The sequence below is a fragment of the Heterocephalus glaber genome, unplaced genomic scaffold (assembly GCF_053883595.1).
Source record: "Heterocephalus glaber isolate CG9 unplaced genomic scaffold, H.glaber_assembly_v1.0 deba00000594, whole genome shotgun sequence".
NCBI lineage: Eukaryota > Metazoa > Chordata > Mammalia > Rodentia > Bathyergidae > Heterocephalus > Heterocephalus glaber.
Genome location: NW_028258151.1, coordinates 33,990,579 through 34,008,748, shown reverse-complemented (window position 1 = coordinate 34,008,748; position 18,170 = coordinate 33,990,579). Strand labels below are relative to the sequence as shown.

The 18,170-nt window shown below is 41.2% G+C and overlaps 1 protein-coding gene across 1 annotated transcript in view; it reads right to left on the bottom strand.

Annotated features, from left to right (window-relative positions):
• Positions 1-16,916, bottom strand: part of Cstpp1 (centriolar satellite-associated tubulin polyglutamylase complex regulator 1) — a 173,022-nt gene extending 156,106 nt beyond the window's left edge. The window contains exon 1 of the mRNA XM_004851894.4: positions 16,756-16,916. Within this exon, the coding sequence (XP_004851951.2) occupies positions 16,756-16,801 (46 nt within the window). The 5' untranslated portion in view covers positions 16,802-16,916. The remainder of the gene's footprint in view (positions 1-16,755) is intronic.
• Positions 16,917-18,170: the final 1,254 nt, after the last annotated feature.

The following is an 18,170-nucleotide window of genomic DNA, read 5'->3' as shown; positions in this document are numbered from 1 at the left end:
CTCTTTGACAAAGGAGCCAACCACCCTCATTGGAGGGAAGATAGCCTATTTAATAAATGGTGTTGGAAAAACTGGATTTCAACCTGCCAAAGATTAAAACTAGACCTATATCTATCACCATGCACTAAACTAAGATCAAAGTGGATTAAAGATCTAAATATTAAAACAGAAACACTAAACTTGCTGGAAGTCAAGTTAGGTAAAACTCTTGAAGACATTGGTATAGGAGAAGACTTTATGAACAAAACCTCAGTAGAACAGGAACTAGCACAAAGGATCAACAACTGGGTTCTTAGTTTATTAAAAAGCTTCTGCACTCCAAGAGAAACCACCAACAGAGCTAAGAGACAACCTATAATGTGCGAAAAATTTTTTAGCAGCTGTACCTCAGACAAAGGACTGCTATCTAGAATATATAAAGAATTGAAAAAAATCACACACCCCAAATTTAAAAACCCAATTCAAAAACAGGCATCCGAAATGAACAGACATTTCTCAGACAAAGAAGTAAAAGCAGCAAATAAACATATGAAAAAATGTTCAACATCACTGGTCATTCGAGAGATGCAGATGAAAACAACACTGAGATTCCACCTCACCCCTAAGAATGGCTGCTATCAACCAATAATAAATGCTGGTGGAGGTGTGGGGAAAAAGGAACCCTTCTCCATTGTTGGTGGGGGTGCAGACTGGTGCAACCACTGTGGAAATCAGTATGGAGATACCTCTAAAGCTAGGACTAGAGGTCCCATTTGACCCAGCTATTCCCCTGCTGGGTATCTTCCCAAAAGAATTAAAAGAATCATACCACAGCAATATATGTGCACCTATGTTTATAGCAGCACAGTTTGTAACAGCTAAAATTTGGAAACAGCCCAAGTGCCCATCAACTCAAAACTAGATAAAGAAGGAAAGGGTTTTTTATAAAGTGGAGTACTACTCAGCCATAAAGAAGGAGAAACTAGAAACATTTATAGCTAAATGGATGCATATTGAGGCCATACTCACACACATGTGTAAGTACCGAATAGTTTCTCTAGTGTGAGAGACTGAAAGTGTAAATAAGGCTTAAAATGATTAAAATGAATAATTGATAATTTGAAATAGGAAGAAAAGGTCCAAAGGGGTAGGGGTGATGGGAGAGGAGGGGAAAAGGAAAGAAGGGAAAGGAAAAATTATGAGGAAAGAAAAAAATGGAAACAAAGTATGTAAATAGGGAAGGGTGGTGGGGGTGAAGGGTGCACAGGTAATGGGGAAAAAATAAGAACCAAGATACATCATGTGTAGGTATGTATTGTATACCTAAACTGTACCAATAAAAGAATTTAAGCAAAAAAAAAGAAAAAGAAAAAGATCAGTACCCAATATTCATTGTATTTCCATAGGTAAGGAATGAATAATCCAAAAGTGAAATTAAGAAAACAATTCCAAGGGCCAGGGATTTAGCTCAGTGGTTCCACCACCTGCCTCGCAAGTGCAAGGACCTGAGTTCGATCCCTGGTACCCCCCCAAAAAAAACCAAACGAAAAACAATTCTGCAGTACTGCCAAAACAATGCAGTTGTAATAGTATAAAAAACTGAAAGACCTAAGAATTTAACAAAACAATGTAAAACTTACACAATGAAAACATTGTTGAAAGAAATTAAAGATGATCTAAATAAATACAAATAATCTATTACATACTGTTAAGGTGCCAATATTCCACAAATTGATCTATAAATTCAATGGAATCTCTATCAAAATCCCAGCTAGTTTTCTGGGAGAAATTGACAAGCTGATTCTAAAATTCATTTCCATGGAAATGCAAAAAACCCAGAATAACCAAAACAATCCCCCTCAAAAAAGTCCAGAACAAAGTTGTAGGAGTCACATTCCCAGTTTCAAAACTTACTGAAAGCAACAATAATCAAGGTTATATGTTACTGGCACAAGGACAGACATCCAGACCAATGGAATTAACTGAAAGTCCAGAAATAAACCTATACACATACATTTTATGACCAACAGTTGTTTGACATAGGTACCAAGATCATCCAATAGGAAAAGAATAGTCAATATGAACCCTAACAATAAAAGTGACCTTATATTAGGTCTTATAGATACGAAACTAAATACTTGTCCACACTTCGGAGTGCTGTTTTTGTTAGGACTCATGATTCAAAGACACACACAGTTTCCCGGTAGTGCCTACTAGAAAGAAATGCCTGTGATTCTCACCTCCAAGCAGCCCTGCACCACTGCCTTTTACCCCCCAATTCCCTCCCACCTGTTCTGAAAATGTTTTCCGCTGGGTATTATTTATCCTTCCCTTCTCTCGGATCTTCCCTCTCTCCCTGTACAACAGCTCCCTTTTCAGCCTATAAATATAGCCGACTCTCCTATCTAAAACCTTTTTAATTCTCTTTAAGACTCTCCCTCCCTCCTGTTGCTGTCTCTGTCTCCTTCCCCAATCTGCCAACCTTCTTGAAATGAACCTACTCTAGTTTCAACTCCTTCACTCTCCCAGTTACGCTTCCACCCAGGAAAATCAGGCATCTGGCCTCAAGTCCACAGAAACCTCATCAAATAACCTCACCAGCAACTACTTTGCAGCTCTTTTCTCTCCTTTTCTTTCTCCTACATTCTCTTCCTCTTCTTCTGTACTGGGATTGAATCTAGGGCCTTTGCACTGCACTAAATCTTTAGCCATTTATTTATTTATTTAGAGACAGGGTCTCACTGAATCATTAAATTACCCAGGCTGCGGGGCCAGAGATGTAGCTCAGTGGTGCATGAGGCCCTGAGTTCGATTCCTGGTACCAAAAAAAAAAATTACCCAGGCTGGGCTTGAATTTGGCAATCCTCCTGCCTCGACCTCCAAGAGTGCTGAGATTATAGACATGGACCACCTCACCTGGCTAGTTCTTATCTTCTTCAATTCTCCCAGGCATCTAATCACACTGAACACTGCCTCTATCTTAAAACCCCTCTCCCTTAATTTCTGTGGCACTGCCTTTTCCTAGTTCTCTTCCTCAATTTCTTAGCAATCCCTCTCAGCTCAGGAAGATAACTATCTCTATTTACAATAAAACTGGGCCAGGGATTTAGCTCAGTGGTTCTGTCGCTTGCCTTGCAAGCACAAGGACCCGAGTTCGATCTCTGATGCCAAAAAAAAAAAAAAAAAAAAACAATAAAACTAACTTTTTGATGACAAGATTTATGTTCCTAGAATGCACTTTTAACCCCAACAGACAAAAATTATACCTGGCAGCAAACTTACCTCCAATACCTAGCAGCAGGTACAGTTATAAGGAACCCTAAATGGTAAAATTACACGTACTTACTAAATTGAATGGCCCACTAAGGTGTAGAAAGAGACTATTCTTATTAGTTGGAAATGTCTACAAATGGCAGGAAGTGATACAGAAACATCATAGGAAGCACAGTTAAAACAGCAAAAAGAGGGCCAAGGATTTAGCTCCGTGGTTCTGCCACCTGCTTTGCAAGCACAAGGTCCCGAGTTTGATCCCCAGTACCAAAAAACAAAAAACAGCAAAAATAACAAAATGGGAATGACCAAGCTCTTGGAGAATAGGGACAAGGAATAAAATACCTTTGTATTGCAAGAGCTACAGGGAGAAGAGAAAAAGGCAAATAGCTACCAGAACATCCTGTGAACAAGGACAAGGAGCTACCAACAATACCCCTGGAGTCAAAGGCATCTACACTACATCTTAGATCAGATTCTTGTTTATATCCCCCAAAATCTCTGCTCTTGTTTTTTCTGTTCATTTGGACTTCGATTCCCAGCAACCTCTGCAGTTAGCATGGGCCTTCTATTAACTTCTCACTTATATGTGAGCACAAGTGATCATCTGCAACTTCTGCTTCAACTGCTCACAAGGTCCTTGTCCTGGACTCACTCCGTCCTTTCATTGGCTGGAAATGGCTACAGCGGAAGCACACTTGGAAACTTCCAAGATGTTTCAAAAGGCTGTCCTGCCAGGCTAAAACCCTGTGGTGACTTCAGAGAGCAGACCTCAGCCTGTACGTCCTAGATTTAGGTTAAGAAAGAAAGTTCATTCTTTCTGTGGCAGCCGCCACACTGGGGCAGGGGGCAGAGGGACCATGTGAGTGAACTTTTTTTTTTGTACCAAGGATCAAACTCTGGACCTTGCGCTTGCGACCTTGCGCTTGCGAGGCAGCCGGCGGCACCACCGAGAGTGAACTTCTTTTTATAACAGCAGCTCAGCCCTCACCCTACTTAATACCCTAAGAAATCAGGGTCACAAAGTTGCCAAAGTGGCAAACCTTAGTAGAACTCAGCAGCTTCGTGAGCTGGTATGAAACGTTAGCCTGGGGCAAGGGGAGCTGTGTGTACAGGGTGAAGTTCTTACCACTAATTAATAACTATAAAGTTAAAATTAACTAACATTCATTCAGTGGCACCTAAACCAATAAATTTGGAATCAGAAGAATTAGAAACTAACCTCTTCCACTCACTGTCTATATAAATGTTGGGAAGTTCACAAGTTCCTTGAGCTGCCATTTCTCCCTATGCAGAGTAAAAATAACACTCACCTTCATGAGTAAATGTCATGACATATCTACACACAATATAATAAAATGAGGCCTAAAATATGGACGCTGTATCAAGAAAAATTCTAATTATATTCCATATATTTTACTAAAGAATCCAGGGAACATATCATATCCTGTAGAAATTTCTGTTAAACTTGAGGCTGTTTGTTTCTGTAGTCCTGGGGATTGAACACAGGGCCTTGTGCATGTTAGGCAAGGACTGTACATTGAGTTACACTCCCTGCCCTTAAATCAAAGTTCTGACATCCTTCTTGAACTGAATAGGAAAGGGGGCCCTTGGAAATCGCAGCACTTAGAAGAAAGTAAAGTGGCTAACTAGCTTTAGAGGGAGGTGAGCTCCAGTCAAACTTCAGCTCCACACGTCTAAGTTCAGTGACCTTGGACAAGTGATGTAACTAAAATCCAGTCAGGACTCAATGAGATTGCTGTCTACCAACTGCCAGACTGGCCTCCTAGAGGTAAGGGTGACTGTAGCTAGCACCAGTGACTCCATTTGAACACCTTCTCTACTCAAGACAATATTGGAGCAGTTGTACTTCTTAGAAGTTGAAATATTATCTGTGTGTGTGTGTGTGTGTGTGTGTGTGTGTCTGTTTCTGGTGCTGAGAATTGAACCCAGGGCCTTGTATATGCTGGACAAGTGCTGTACCACTGAGCTATGCCCTTAGCCCCTATCTCTGTGTTTAAAAAAGAAAAAAAGGAAGAAAAAAAAAATATATATATATATATATATATATATATATATATACACACGGCGTGACTCTTGTCTAAGGAATGAGAATTCAAACAAAAAAGCTTTTCTTCTTTGTGTCACCTAACATTAAAAAAAAAAATCTGAGGAATGAAGTTACCAAATGCTACAAAACATAGCAAAATATGAAATTCTGAACCTCTAAAATCACCTCAGAAGTCCTCTCAAGTTTTTCTACCTAAAACCTTACTCACATACCAACAAAAATGGAATAAGAGACAGCAATAATAATTTTGTTATTTGAAAATATAAAGTGTTTTCTGGTGTCCCTTCTCCTCTAAAGATAACTGCCAAAGCTGTTTTTATTCCTTGGCTAAGTTTGAGAATTTCCAGTTGAGGAACCTAATGTCAAATCCTTCCACGATAGTTATTTTCTTTTACCATACTAAGAAAAATTTAAAATTCACAATTTGAGACAAATCAACCACTTCTTTTCCTTGTAAGTTTATTTCTCCTTTAGAAATATGAGATCAAAAAGAAATATTTACTAAGAGGGCAAAGGTCAACACAGTGCCTGTGTTCAGACATGGCAACAAAGATTAGCAAGACTCCAAAAGCTATTTGTAGGCACAGCCTTGAATAGGAAAAATGCAGGTCTGTTCTCCCCGGGATCTAAGCTATTCTCTTTTACCCTTGTAACCATCATTCTGTACCATGCCAACTGTCAACAAACAAGGCAAAAGACTGCACATGTAAGACTTTTATGAGGTAATCGTGTGTCTCAACAGTAGGTTTGATGGCTTATAGACTGTCAAGAAAGACAATCAATTTTAGGTCTCATTAAATAACCTACTTTCAAGGTACCAACACATATTAATTAATTCATCTTCTCAGCCCAGTGTGAGGTAGCTTTTTTCAACTCCATTTGTTGGGGAAACCTCATCAAGGAGAATAATAATAATATTTTCTATTTCCAAAACACCTTCCTGTAAAAAACTCCACCAGTTTATCCTCTCAATCTTCTCACATTCCTGTGAGGTAGGTGGCTCTCGTAGCTTCCTTGGTAAGCCTGCACTTTCCCCACTAGCCAGGACATAGGGCCTTGAATTCAAGTTTGAACGCACACAATTCAAGTCCTGAGCTTCGGTTTTCTCAACCGCCATCTTGCAACACATCACATTCCAAAAGGCCTGGGGTCATCTATGTTGTTTAAGCTCGTGGGCTCGGTGTTTATAACGCATATTGTTATTATCATTTCTCTAAATTGGACTCTAAGTTTTGTCTCGATGCCCCAGAGCTAGATTATTTTTTGTTTACTGTCTGTGCGCTGGCATTGTAAATGATGTCATCAGGAATGTACAAAACTCTAAGACAAAGCTGCAGGGCCAATCAAAGCAATTCACTTAGGGACGAGTGCATTTCTTTCCTTTTTTTTTTTTCTTTTTTCTTTTAAGTAGCTGACACACAAAAAGATGACTCATTAAGCCCAAAAGAGGTGACTGTGCCATGGAAGAGCTTCTTATGCAGCCGTCTACAAAGAGACCTGAGTGGCAGCACGAGGCCTCCTCTTCTGTGCGTTCTCCTCCAGGCGAAATGTGCATTTGTGTGGCTACAAACACAATTCTAATCTCCCCTGAAAGGCGGCTCCTTCCATGTGACAGGCTCCACAGTGGCCTGAGTGCCTGCCTCATGTTGCCCATGCCGTTAACATGCTGAAATACCAGACGCCTTTAATCGCTCCTTTTTGAGAAACTAAAATGGGACAGAAGCACCAAAGCTGGAAAGAGCTCCACAAGGACAGAAAAGCTGCCGGCCCAAGAGCCCAAACTCACTTTCTCATGGGCCCAACGGCTTTGTGTGTTGCCCACTTATGTGTCAATTTGCAGGACTCCAGGGCATGAGAACCATGGAGCCGAGTAGTTCTGGCAGCTTCTCCATTTGACAGGCAAAGCCAAAGACATGTGGCCTTTGGTACATTTCGTATTCAAAAGTGTTATTGTTTCAAACATGCCTATTTTAAAATATATAATTTTCCTATTTTGAGCATGTCGTATGTCAGCTGGCCACAGGAGGAGTTCTGCCACATGAATTTGAAAAAAAGAAGAAAGGCAATGGGCCCTAATTCAGCCCTACCCCTGCCAGAAGCCTCTGTGAACTGGAGGCACTGGGGTTATCCCAGGTGAGAGGAGTCTGAGTCTAATAAACACCTGATATGAAGTCCTGGGGCACAAGCAGATTTTGTCTGAGATTACAGGAATTGAATCTTGTGTTTTATCACAATTACCTGTAATCTCAAGGCCAGATAATGGTAGAACAAGACCTTGAGCTACACAATAGGACAGCTGGATAAAAAGGCTGTACTCTCTCCAAAGAATAGTGCTTTTAAAAGTTAACTCAATGAAGAAAAAGAAAGGGCTCAGAAAGTGCCTTTTCAAACAATATTTACTTTTCCTGGGTTCCTGCTAATCAAACAAAACTTAGTCAAAAGCCTTTCTGAAAAATACACTTGATGATTTCAGCTGTAATTGCTTTGTTTAAAGAAAGGTGCTTAAGAAAAAACAGAGCTAATGGGATCAGTAATTTGGTAAGTTCAGATGTGTTTGGGAAAATCCCTCCTCTCTTTGATAAATCATTAAAATTCTGCTCAGATAAATGTGTTTTGACTTGAAATTCCAATCATAGAATGAACTATTTCCTAAAGCCGCTGTTGGGGGAGGACAAGGGTGAGCCCAACACAGAAAGACCAGGATTAATAGATAAGGGTAATCTCACTTATTAAAGCATATCACCCTGCCCTGTTTAAGGACAGGATCTCACCAAGATCCCCAAACCAAATAAAATGTCCTTCCTTCTTAAAATACCAGTTTAAAAAAATTGGATTAGATCTTACTGTTGTAGAACCAAAATGCAGAAACTAGGGCATCAACTATAAAATTAACCTTAGACACAATGAGAATTTAAAGACAAAAGGATTCAGGGAAGATTTTAATCAGTCATCCTTTTTCTCATCCATGAAAGGGGGGGAAAAAACATAATGTCTTTCACATGCTAGGAATTCAATAACTATTTGTTGAACTGGATTCTTTCCTCCCATTTATTTTAAAATTTATTCTGCTACTTAAAGCAGACCATTCATTCAACAATTGAGCGCTTCACTTGGGCCAAGTACTGTGCTAGATTTTAGAGATACTGAGAGAAAAAGTCTGTCCTCGTGGTTCACATTCTAATAAGAAACAGACAATAACCAAGTATCCAAGTAGACAAATAAGATAACTGCGATAAGTGTGGTAAGGATACAAACAGGATGATGAACTAAGAGGCTCATGAATCCTGTCTCTTTTGGCCACTGTTACTGCTTTTTAAAATTTCAGTGACCTATTCAGCCTCCTACAGTTAGTAGGCAAATACTGTCTTTGCTCAAAAAAAGGGATCCCTAATTTTTGGACAGCATTTGGGGAAAAGATTTGAAGACTCCTTGAATACATAAATGATAAGCTATGCCAAAATTTTAAAGAGTTATTTCTGGAATAACACTGAAATCATTCTGCAGTTTATTTTGGAGAAATAAGAGTGACCAAGGGTCAGAAATGACACGCCTCAGAACTCTCATTTATTCATAATTCCCCCAACAAAAATCTTACAAAGGGGCCAGGGATTTAGCTCAGTGGTTCCGCAGCCTGCCTCGTAAGCTCAAGGTCCCAAGTTCTATCCCTGGTACCGAAAAACAAAAAAATGTTACAAAGCTCACAGATCTTTGGAAAGGTGGAAGAAAGAGTCCAGGCTGAACGACCCAGAACAACTCCATGGTTATGAAAGAGCACGCATGTCCCGTCTCCCCACATATGCCGTTTCCTGTGGTGACATTTTATACACACACCTTGCCTTACACAGAGTACTAAGGAGGGAAGAGGAAGGGAAGGAAGAAGACAGGAAGAAGAGATGATTTTGTGAACATGCTCATATCTACTTTTTTCTCCCCGCTCCCAGTGCCCAGGATTGAACGAACTCAGGACTTTGCGCTTGCCAAGCAGGAGTGGTACCACTGAGTTAATCCCCAGCCCTTTCATAACTACTTTTAACTGACTAGCTTTGTTTTTTGCAGTACTGGGAATTGAACCCAGGGCTTCACACAGGCTGGAAAATTATGCTACTGCTGAGGTCCATCCCCAGCCCTTTTAAAATCTTATTTTGTGACAGGGTCTCACTAAGTTGCCCAGGCTGGGCTCAAACTTTACATCCTCCTGCCTCAGCTTCCCCAGCAACTGGCATTACAGCTGTATGGCACCACACCCAGCTTAGTAACTAGTTTTATATATTATAAATCTAGCTCCCAAAGATTTAGAAATGTGTAATGTCTATGTTTTATTTCATTTCCTTCTACAACAACCACAATACTTTCACACCCAAGAACATTTCTGGTAATTTACCATAAATAATAATGTTTCCTTGTATAGGACTGGAAGGTTGACTAATTACATGCAAATAAAAATAAGTTTATCGGATTCATACAAAAGCAAAAAATAAACTTGTATCTGGCAGTCAGACAAGTCAATTTCATGTTATGGTGGCAACAAATTAAAAAAAAAAAAGGACTAGCAACACTTGAAGCGTTTTCCACACAGAATCTTGTGTCAGAACCTTTGCCAAAACTCCACCTGTATCAACCCCAGAGCTGGAGGGGCTGTGTCAGGGACTGGGGATGCTGGCTCTGGCCAAGGACCCTGAGGAGCAGACAGCAGACAGGAGCAGACACGCAGAGCTGTTTGGGGAAGATACCCCGGGAGAGTTGAGACTACAATGCAGGTGTGACCCTCATGAGGACAGAGGAGGAGGGAATGGCTGCAGGCCAAAGTCATCTCCAGAGCTGCACGCCCCCAGAAGTGGATCTTCCTACCCAGACAGACTGGAAACAGACCCTTTGGGGCAGGGGGCAGTGTAAGCTCAGGTTCCCGGATTCAGAGCTGGGGTGGAGAGAGAGGGAATCCGAGAGGCACATTTTCATGATGGTCACAGATGTGTTACACATTTTAATAAAAATACAGTAATAGTCACAGCAGCTAATATTTATTGAGCAGCTACACAGGCACTCTAAAGGGTGATAGGTTACTCTTCTTATCCTTTCTATACAATGTGGACATTAAGTGGCAGCCAGGTTCTGCTCTACAGGTTTATGTACCTGAGATAAGTTCTACTATTACCCACATTTTTCAGATGGGAAAACCAGAACACAGAGAGGTTAAGTAACTTCTTCAAGGTCACACAGCTACATAAATTATTGCCTATAAAACTCTCCAAATGGGTTAGATCTTCTTATTGCCCACCTCTGAGACCAGGGGCAAGAAGGAATTGGGATTTTACATTCTCTGATCCATCCTGATTCCTAGGATGCCCCCTCATGGCAAAAAATTTAAATGAAGCCTCACGTACTCGTGTAGGTGCACCCATTCACTGGAGGCCCTGCTTCGGAAGTTGCTCCCGTATTTATAGCATCAAGTTTAACGCTGTGAGCTTGAAGCAGACTGGGACTAGAATTCAGTTTCACCACTTGCTAGCTATTTAGAATCTTTGTGCTGTGAAATGGCCATAACATGGGGAGAAAAAACCTATTTTCATATGCATCGATATATGTAAAGCACTTAAGATGGTACCTGGTGCATAGTAGTAAGCTCCTAAAAAGTGATAGTTATTGCGGTCAGCCACTGACACTTGGGTTACCCTAAGGTCAGATTATTCACACTCCCCTAAGCATGTAGTTATTTTTGTTTATTTTTATCTTTTTGGTGGGGAGGAAAAAATACAGACTTCGGAATCTGACAAACCTAAATCTGAATTCCTGCTTTACTATGCCATGTGACCTCATCCAAGAAAACTTGCTTTTCCAAGCCTCAGTTTCCTTAATTTGTAAGATAAGGAGAAAATGCATATCAAATAGCACTAATAATAGTACTGGTTGCAAAAAGTAAGCAAGAAAGGGCATAGTGCCAGGCATATAATATAGGGAGAGTCAAAAATATGGCATAAAAAACAGAAAAGAAAAAACAGTAACAATAGGGAAAAAACAGAGAAAACACAGCTTATTAAAAAAAAACCCTTATCTATTTATTGTGGTTCCTCTAAATGCACAGACCCAAAAGGAGAAAGACAATCTGATTTCCCAGTGATATCTACACACTAAGTGACACCAGCTTTGGGAAGAACAAGCCAGTTCCGTGGGAACAGAAAAGCCAAGTTGGAGCAGGAGAGAAAGCCTGGACTCCACCTAATTTGGCAGCATAAAAAAGAAACCTCACGCCCTCTTGCTTCCAGCCAGGTCATCACGTAAGTGGTGTTTTCCAAACCTGTGACCAAAATAGGCTGCCCTTCAGCCCAGGGGGTTCTCCACACCCAGTCAGATACACAGACACACCTCAGCCCCTGGCAGAGGCTTCCAGTAAGTAGCTTTAATAGGCTGGAAATCTACTCGCCTTCCAGAGTAAGTTCTACCTTATTTCATCTCACCACACAGTCGCCTCTCTCCTCCGGCCCAGGCATTAACGAAATTTCTGTCCCTACATTCTGATGACTGTGGGTGCTGGCATCATGGAGCTCTTCTTTAATGATGACTTTAAGATCCTAAGCCCTGCAAGGCCATGATTATAGGTTCTTCATCCACAAAGTCAGTGGTGGAAAGGATCAGTTTACACAACGTGATGGAAGGTGGTTTTCTTCACTGATAGTCAAAAAGCCAAATATAATCTCTGGCTAGCAGATAAGAAACACCATAGATCATCACTGTATATGTATCCCTCCTTGGAATTTATACTATAACCCTAAAAAGAGGCTATAGATACATTCCAAATTACTCAGCTTTAACTTTTTTGTTTGTTTTACTGAATGGCAAGGCTTTCCTGTCTCTGCAGTTTTCTTTTCTCTGTATGCATTTTCTTCCCAGGTCTGCACAAGCGAGTGACTTTATAATGTGCAAAAACAAAATACATTTTTTAAATCCACATGTATTTAAAAGTTTAAGTCAGGAACCTATAGGGAGTGCTTTAAATGGTCATTAAATTGACACAACCGTCTTCTCAGCTAAAAACGAATGCATTTCATGAGAAGCATAGGGTTTGATGAACCATGAGGAGGCCAGTGAGTATGTGACTCTATGTAGGGCAGCACAGACTCCAGATAATAATTACAGTATTTAAATATGCAACAGAGGGCAGGCATAGCAGGATTACAATTCCAGCACTTGGCAGGCTGAGTCAGGAGGATGGCCACAAGTTTGAGGCCACCCTGAACTACATAGTGAGACCCTGTCTCAAAAAACCAAAAATAAAAATAGAAAGAGCCCAAGGGAGCATCTGCCCAGGATTCAAATATTAGGTGGGTGGCTGGACTCCATAAACACTGAGACTTTGATTCTATTTCCCAATTCTTGTGTACATTGCCACTGAATTAGTCTTCTAGTTAAGCCACTTAGGATGAAATGCCAACTTCAACTCACCAAAGCACCAGTATAGAAAATATGCCATGGCTTTAAGACACACAATTCAAGCTGCAAACACCCAAGGAATTGGACAATGTACAAATGTTTCATAGATTCAGTGAGTACTGCATTAATTACATAAAATACATAAAAATCTTGCCAGGTATGGTACTGTGCACCTACAATCCCAGCACTCAGGAGGCTGAGGCAGGAGGATCACCATGAGTTTAAGGCCAACTTGAACTACAAAGTAAGACCATGCCTCAAAAAACAAACAAACAGGGCCGGGGATTTAGCTCAGTGGTTCCGCTGCCTGCCTTGCAAGTACAAGGACCAGAGTTCCATCCCCCGGTATGGAAAAAAAAACAAACTATAAAAATCTTTAACAAAGGCCTGAGTATTTCTAGACACTGATAATTGCTATGCATTGGATACACAATTATTTGTAACATAACTATCTTCTTTTGGCAGGTTAGCAGATACGGTCACTCTCTTAAACTGTCTCTCCCCCCCACCCTTCTCTCTACACATCCATTTATGTGTGTGTGTGTGTGTGTGTGTGTGTGTGTGTGTGTATGTGTGTCTGTCTGTCTGTCTCTTTCAAAGACACAGCAGCCCTTACACTTAGTGGAAAAAACATTTAACTTCATAAAACAAATGCCCACTAAATTTACCTTGAGACTCACTTTACAGATTGAACAAAATCCAAAAGTTTGATTTATTTTGTTGCCATGATTGTAGGGAAACAGGCATTCTCTGACATTGTTGGTGGCAGTATAAAATGGTACAACCCCTGTGAAGGTCAATTTGGTGATATCTATCAATATTTTACATGCATATAACCTTGACCTACCAACTTTGTGGAATTTATCCTTGCTGATGCACTTGTAAAGGAACAAAATTGCAGGCTACTTGAGGCATATTTGGCAATAGCAAAAAAGTGCTAAAACCAACTCATTGCCTACCAATACAGAATTGGTTCAATAAATTTAAATACTATTTAGCTGTAAATAAATTTTTAAAAGAATGAGGAAGTTCTATAACAGAAATTACTCTGAGATATATTAAATGAAAAAAAGTGTGCTCTATAGCTTGGCACGGTGGTGCACATCCACAATCCCAGCTCTCTGGGAGGCTGAGGAAGGAGGATGTCAAGTTTGAGCCCAGTCTGGGCAACTTAGCAACTTAGCAAGCCCCTGCCTCAAAATAAAACATTAAAAAAGTACTAGAGATGTAGCTCAGTGCAAAGACCCTGAGCTCAATCCCCAGTACTAGGGGAAAAAAATGCACTATATTCCCCCTATGTACTTATAAAGCTCTGAAGGATACACGAGAAACCAAAGCTAGGGGCGGGGTGGGGGGCTGAAGATAGTTGAGAACAGTAGACCTTCGGAAAGGAGTAGAAATGAAATAGGAGATTAGGGCGTGGCGAAGCTGGCTGGGGAAGCAGACTTGTTAATTACAAGATCCCAGAACACATGGGCAAAACAGCCCCCAAAGCCCGCACCTGGACTTCTCTCCAGAACTCCAGCCAGTCTCCAACAAGACAGCCTAGACCTGACGTCAGTGTGAGGGGTGAGACCCCAGCACCGCCTCTCAGGACCCGTATGTGGAAGTTCTCGCGTGCTTCCTCGAGATTTGGACAATATATAAGGACGCAGACCCACAAGTGCCCCTACAGTGACTTTCTTTGTAGTAGTTCGCTCTGCTTTCTTCACGGTTTCTTTCTTCTTCCTTTTATTGCTTTTTCTCCTTTCACTCTGTTCAAGCTCACTCTGCAGAGCCCGTTTCTCCCTTACTCTTCTACTTTCTTGAATAAACTTGGCCACTGCTTTTTGCTCATTTTGTTCAATTCTTTGTTTGAGACGAGAAGAACCTGGAGTCTAACTCCAGAGGGAGAGGTGAACAATCCAGAACCTGGTAACTTTAGTTGGTGAGCCACTTTTAGAAGGAGCTACCTGATAACAGGAGGAGATGTTTTACTATAAGCCTTTTTATATTTTTTAAGATTTTGAATCAAGTTTCCATATTGCCAATTCACAAATTTTAATCAGAATTGTTTTTCATTTAAAAATAAGTATGAGGGCCGGGGATTTAGCTCAGTGGTTTCGCTGCCTGCTGCGCAAGTGCAAGGGCCCGAGTTCAATCCCCGGTACCAATAAATAAATAAATAAATATTAAAAATAGATATGGCATGTCCATACAATGGCTTATTCAGCAAAATGAGACATTAACAACAGACATTTAAGGCCTTACATGTCTATAGCCATGTGAAAGGAGCCCATCTGAAGAGTTTACACACTGTATGACACCAACTACAGGATATTCTAGAAGCAAATTTAGAGACAGTAAGATTGGTGATTGTCAAGGAATGAGGGACAGGGAGTGGGATAAACAGGTAAAGGAGGATGTGTGTGTGTGTGTGTGTGTGTGTGTGTGAAGGATTAAAGCTAGGGCCTTGCACATGTTAGGCAAGTGCTCTACCAATGAGCCACACCCCCAGTCCTTTTTAAAAATTTTATTTGGAGACAGAGTCTTGCTAAATTTCCCAGTCTGGCCTAAAACTTGTAATCCTCCTGCCTCAGTCTCCAGAGTAGCTGAGGTTACAGGTGCATACCACTATCCTGGGCACAAAGGGTTTTAGGACAGTGACTATTCTATTTGATTTTATACTGGTGAATACATGGCATTATCAATTGCTCAAACACATAAAACTGTACAACAGAGTGAACCCTAATGTAAAGGCTCTTGTTAATAGTAATTTACGGATATTAGCTGATCAAATTTAACAAATGTGCCACATTAATGTAAGATTTAAATAACAGGAAAAACTGCATAGGGGAGAGCAAAGTTAGGTATAAGGGAACTCTGTACTATCTGCTCAATTTTTATAAGTTTAAAACTCCTAAAAATTTAAGTTTATAAATTTCTTTAAAATTCATATGTGTGTGTATGTAGTTGTGTCTTTTGGGGAGAGGGACAAGGTCTCACTATGCAGTTCAGGCTGGGCTTGAACTCACTTGTAGCCCAGGCTGGCCTTGAACTCTCCACAATCTGCCTCAGCCTCCCAAGGGCTGGGATTACCGGCATGTGCCACCACAGCCAGCATGTGTATCTTTTTTCATGTGGTAAATGCCTTACACACTAAAGGTGCTCAGTAAAGCACAATACTACAACTATAGTCTTAGCCCAGTAGCTAAAGTTAAGAGTCAAGTTCTGTGATGGGCAAGTCTGCTTCTGATCTACTACTACCATTTCAAGCTATATGGCCACATTTATGCAAATTATCTCCTCCCCTCCCCTCCCCTCCCCTTACTAGAAATTAAATCCAGGGCCATCCCACTGAGCTACATTTCCAGCCCTTTTTTATTTTTTATCTTGATGCAAGTTCTTGCCAAATCGCTAAATTGCACAGGCTAAGCACACATTTGCAATCCCCCTGCCTCAGCCTCCCAGAGTTCTGGGATTACCCACATGCACCCCCATGCCTGGAACAAATTACCTCTGTAGCTTTAGTTTCTCCATCTGCAAAATCAAAGAAAGCACAGTAATTCTTCCTACGGCTGTTGATACAATTCACATAAAGAATTCTGCATGGAAAATGCTTAGCACATGGCCTAATATAAACGGAAGGCTCAAAATGTTAGCTGTCACCATAATGGTAAACTGATTATTCATGGAATGAGTGATGTGACGCTTCAAATTCCAAGGTTATTCATTCCACTATCAACATCTCAATAATACCCCAACAGGGCCAAATTCTCATTTCTAAACAGTCCCACTTTGAACACAACCCACATTGCCAACACACTTTCGCCATTCTTTATTCCCAGATGCTACTTTTTCCCTTGCTAGGCCTTACATTGCACGCTCAGGCCCTGGAACACCGCATCGCAGCAACCTCTCCATCCCACCTGGACCCGTTCCCGCTCAGACCCTGACCCCGCCTCCTCCCCAGACCCCGGATTAATTCGTCTACACTTCTTTCCTTTCCCAGAGTTGAAGGAAGCTCCTACCCAGATACTCATAGTCGGGTTGGGCTAGGCGCTCGGGACTCAGCATCCTTTGACCCGGGGAGCTTCCAGGGTGTAGCTCTCGGGCTTCCGGAAGCCAGATTGCCTGCTCTCTCCGTTGCCATGGCACCCAGGCGGCGGGAGGAGAGATGCAGGCAGAGGGGGTGTAGCGCAAACAGTCTCCGTGCTGCAACGCAGAGCCAGGCAAGCAAGTTCCGGCAGCAGTCGCTTCGCGGCGGTCGAGGTTTCTTGGAACTCATACTTGTGGACTTGGTTTTAGAGGAATCTGAGGTGGTGAATCCTTTTTGAATCTGTCATGTTTCCTGATTTCGAAGAATTACTGTCAGCCGTCCATATCTGCAATTTCTGAACTGAATAACTGTTCCTACTTTATACACCTTTTTCCCTAACAATATTTCCACCCACGGTCTCTTATAAGCACCTAGTATCCTAGAACCTGTTTCTGTCTCTTTACCTTAAATTACTACAAAGTGCTTTCATGTGCATATTATATTTTGGCTGCTTCTTGTATCTTTTAGTCTGTAATAGGCCTGGACATACAATAAGTGCTCATTAAGTCTATTAGTTAATTGCCACTTCCTCCCAAATTCCTCTTAGACCATCCTCCCACTCCTATCCCTTACTATTTGATCCCTTTCCCAAGTGTCTCCCACCCCACCCCCTTACTTCTGGAGGGGGAAACATGCAGAAATAAGGACACCTATTACATTTTTCCCTATGTGCCAAACGCTGCTTTCGTCTCCTTTAAGAGGAGAGAGCGCTCGTAGGTTTCCAAGTTCCCAGATGTTTCTCTTTTTGCTCCTCTCCACTCTCAACAACAGGTCAGAGATCTGTTGTCAGAGTTCAAACCTAGCAGGAAAAAAAGCCACTCTGTCCTCTCATTTTTAGTAAGTGCCTTCCCCCTCCAACAAGGTGAGGTTTTGTGAAAAAGAAAGAAAACCAATCGTACCATCAAAGGAATGACTGGGAAACCAGGAGACCACCTGCACTGGGAGGAGAAGGTTCTTTTCTTTGTGTTCTGAGTGTTCTATTCTTAGCCTCCTCAGCAAGGAGCCTCAAACCTCCTAATTCTCCCTTTCCCTTAAACTTATATATGTGTCTCAATTCTAGGCTCCTGTGAGTCACTCGAGTTTGGATGTGGTAGGAGAAAAGGACACAGCCAAACTAGGAGCAGTGTTTAGTATTTTGAGGTAATGAATTCACTAATTTGGAATTGGATGTGGAGTCCTGCAAATCTGACTAAAAACTATTGCCTTCTCCCCAACCTTCCACCAGTTCCCTCCTTGCTACTTGAGGGTATAGGAGTTCTGTAAATTTCATATCTGTGACTTATTATGATAATATTAATAAGGTAATAGGGTAGTAATTACTTTTGTTTGTTTTTTCATTTTTCTTTT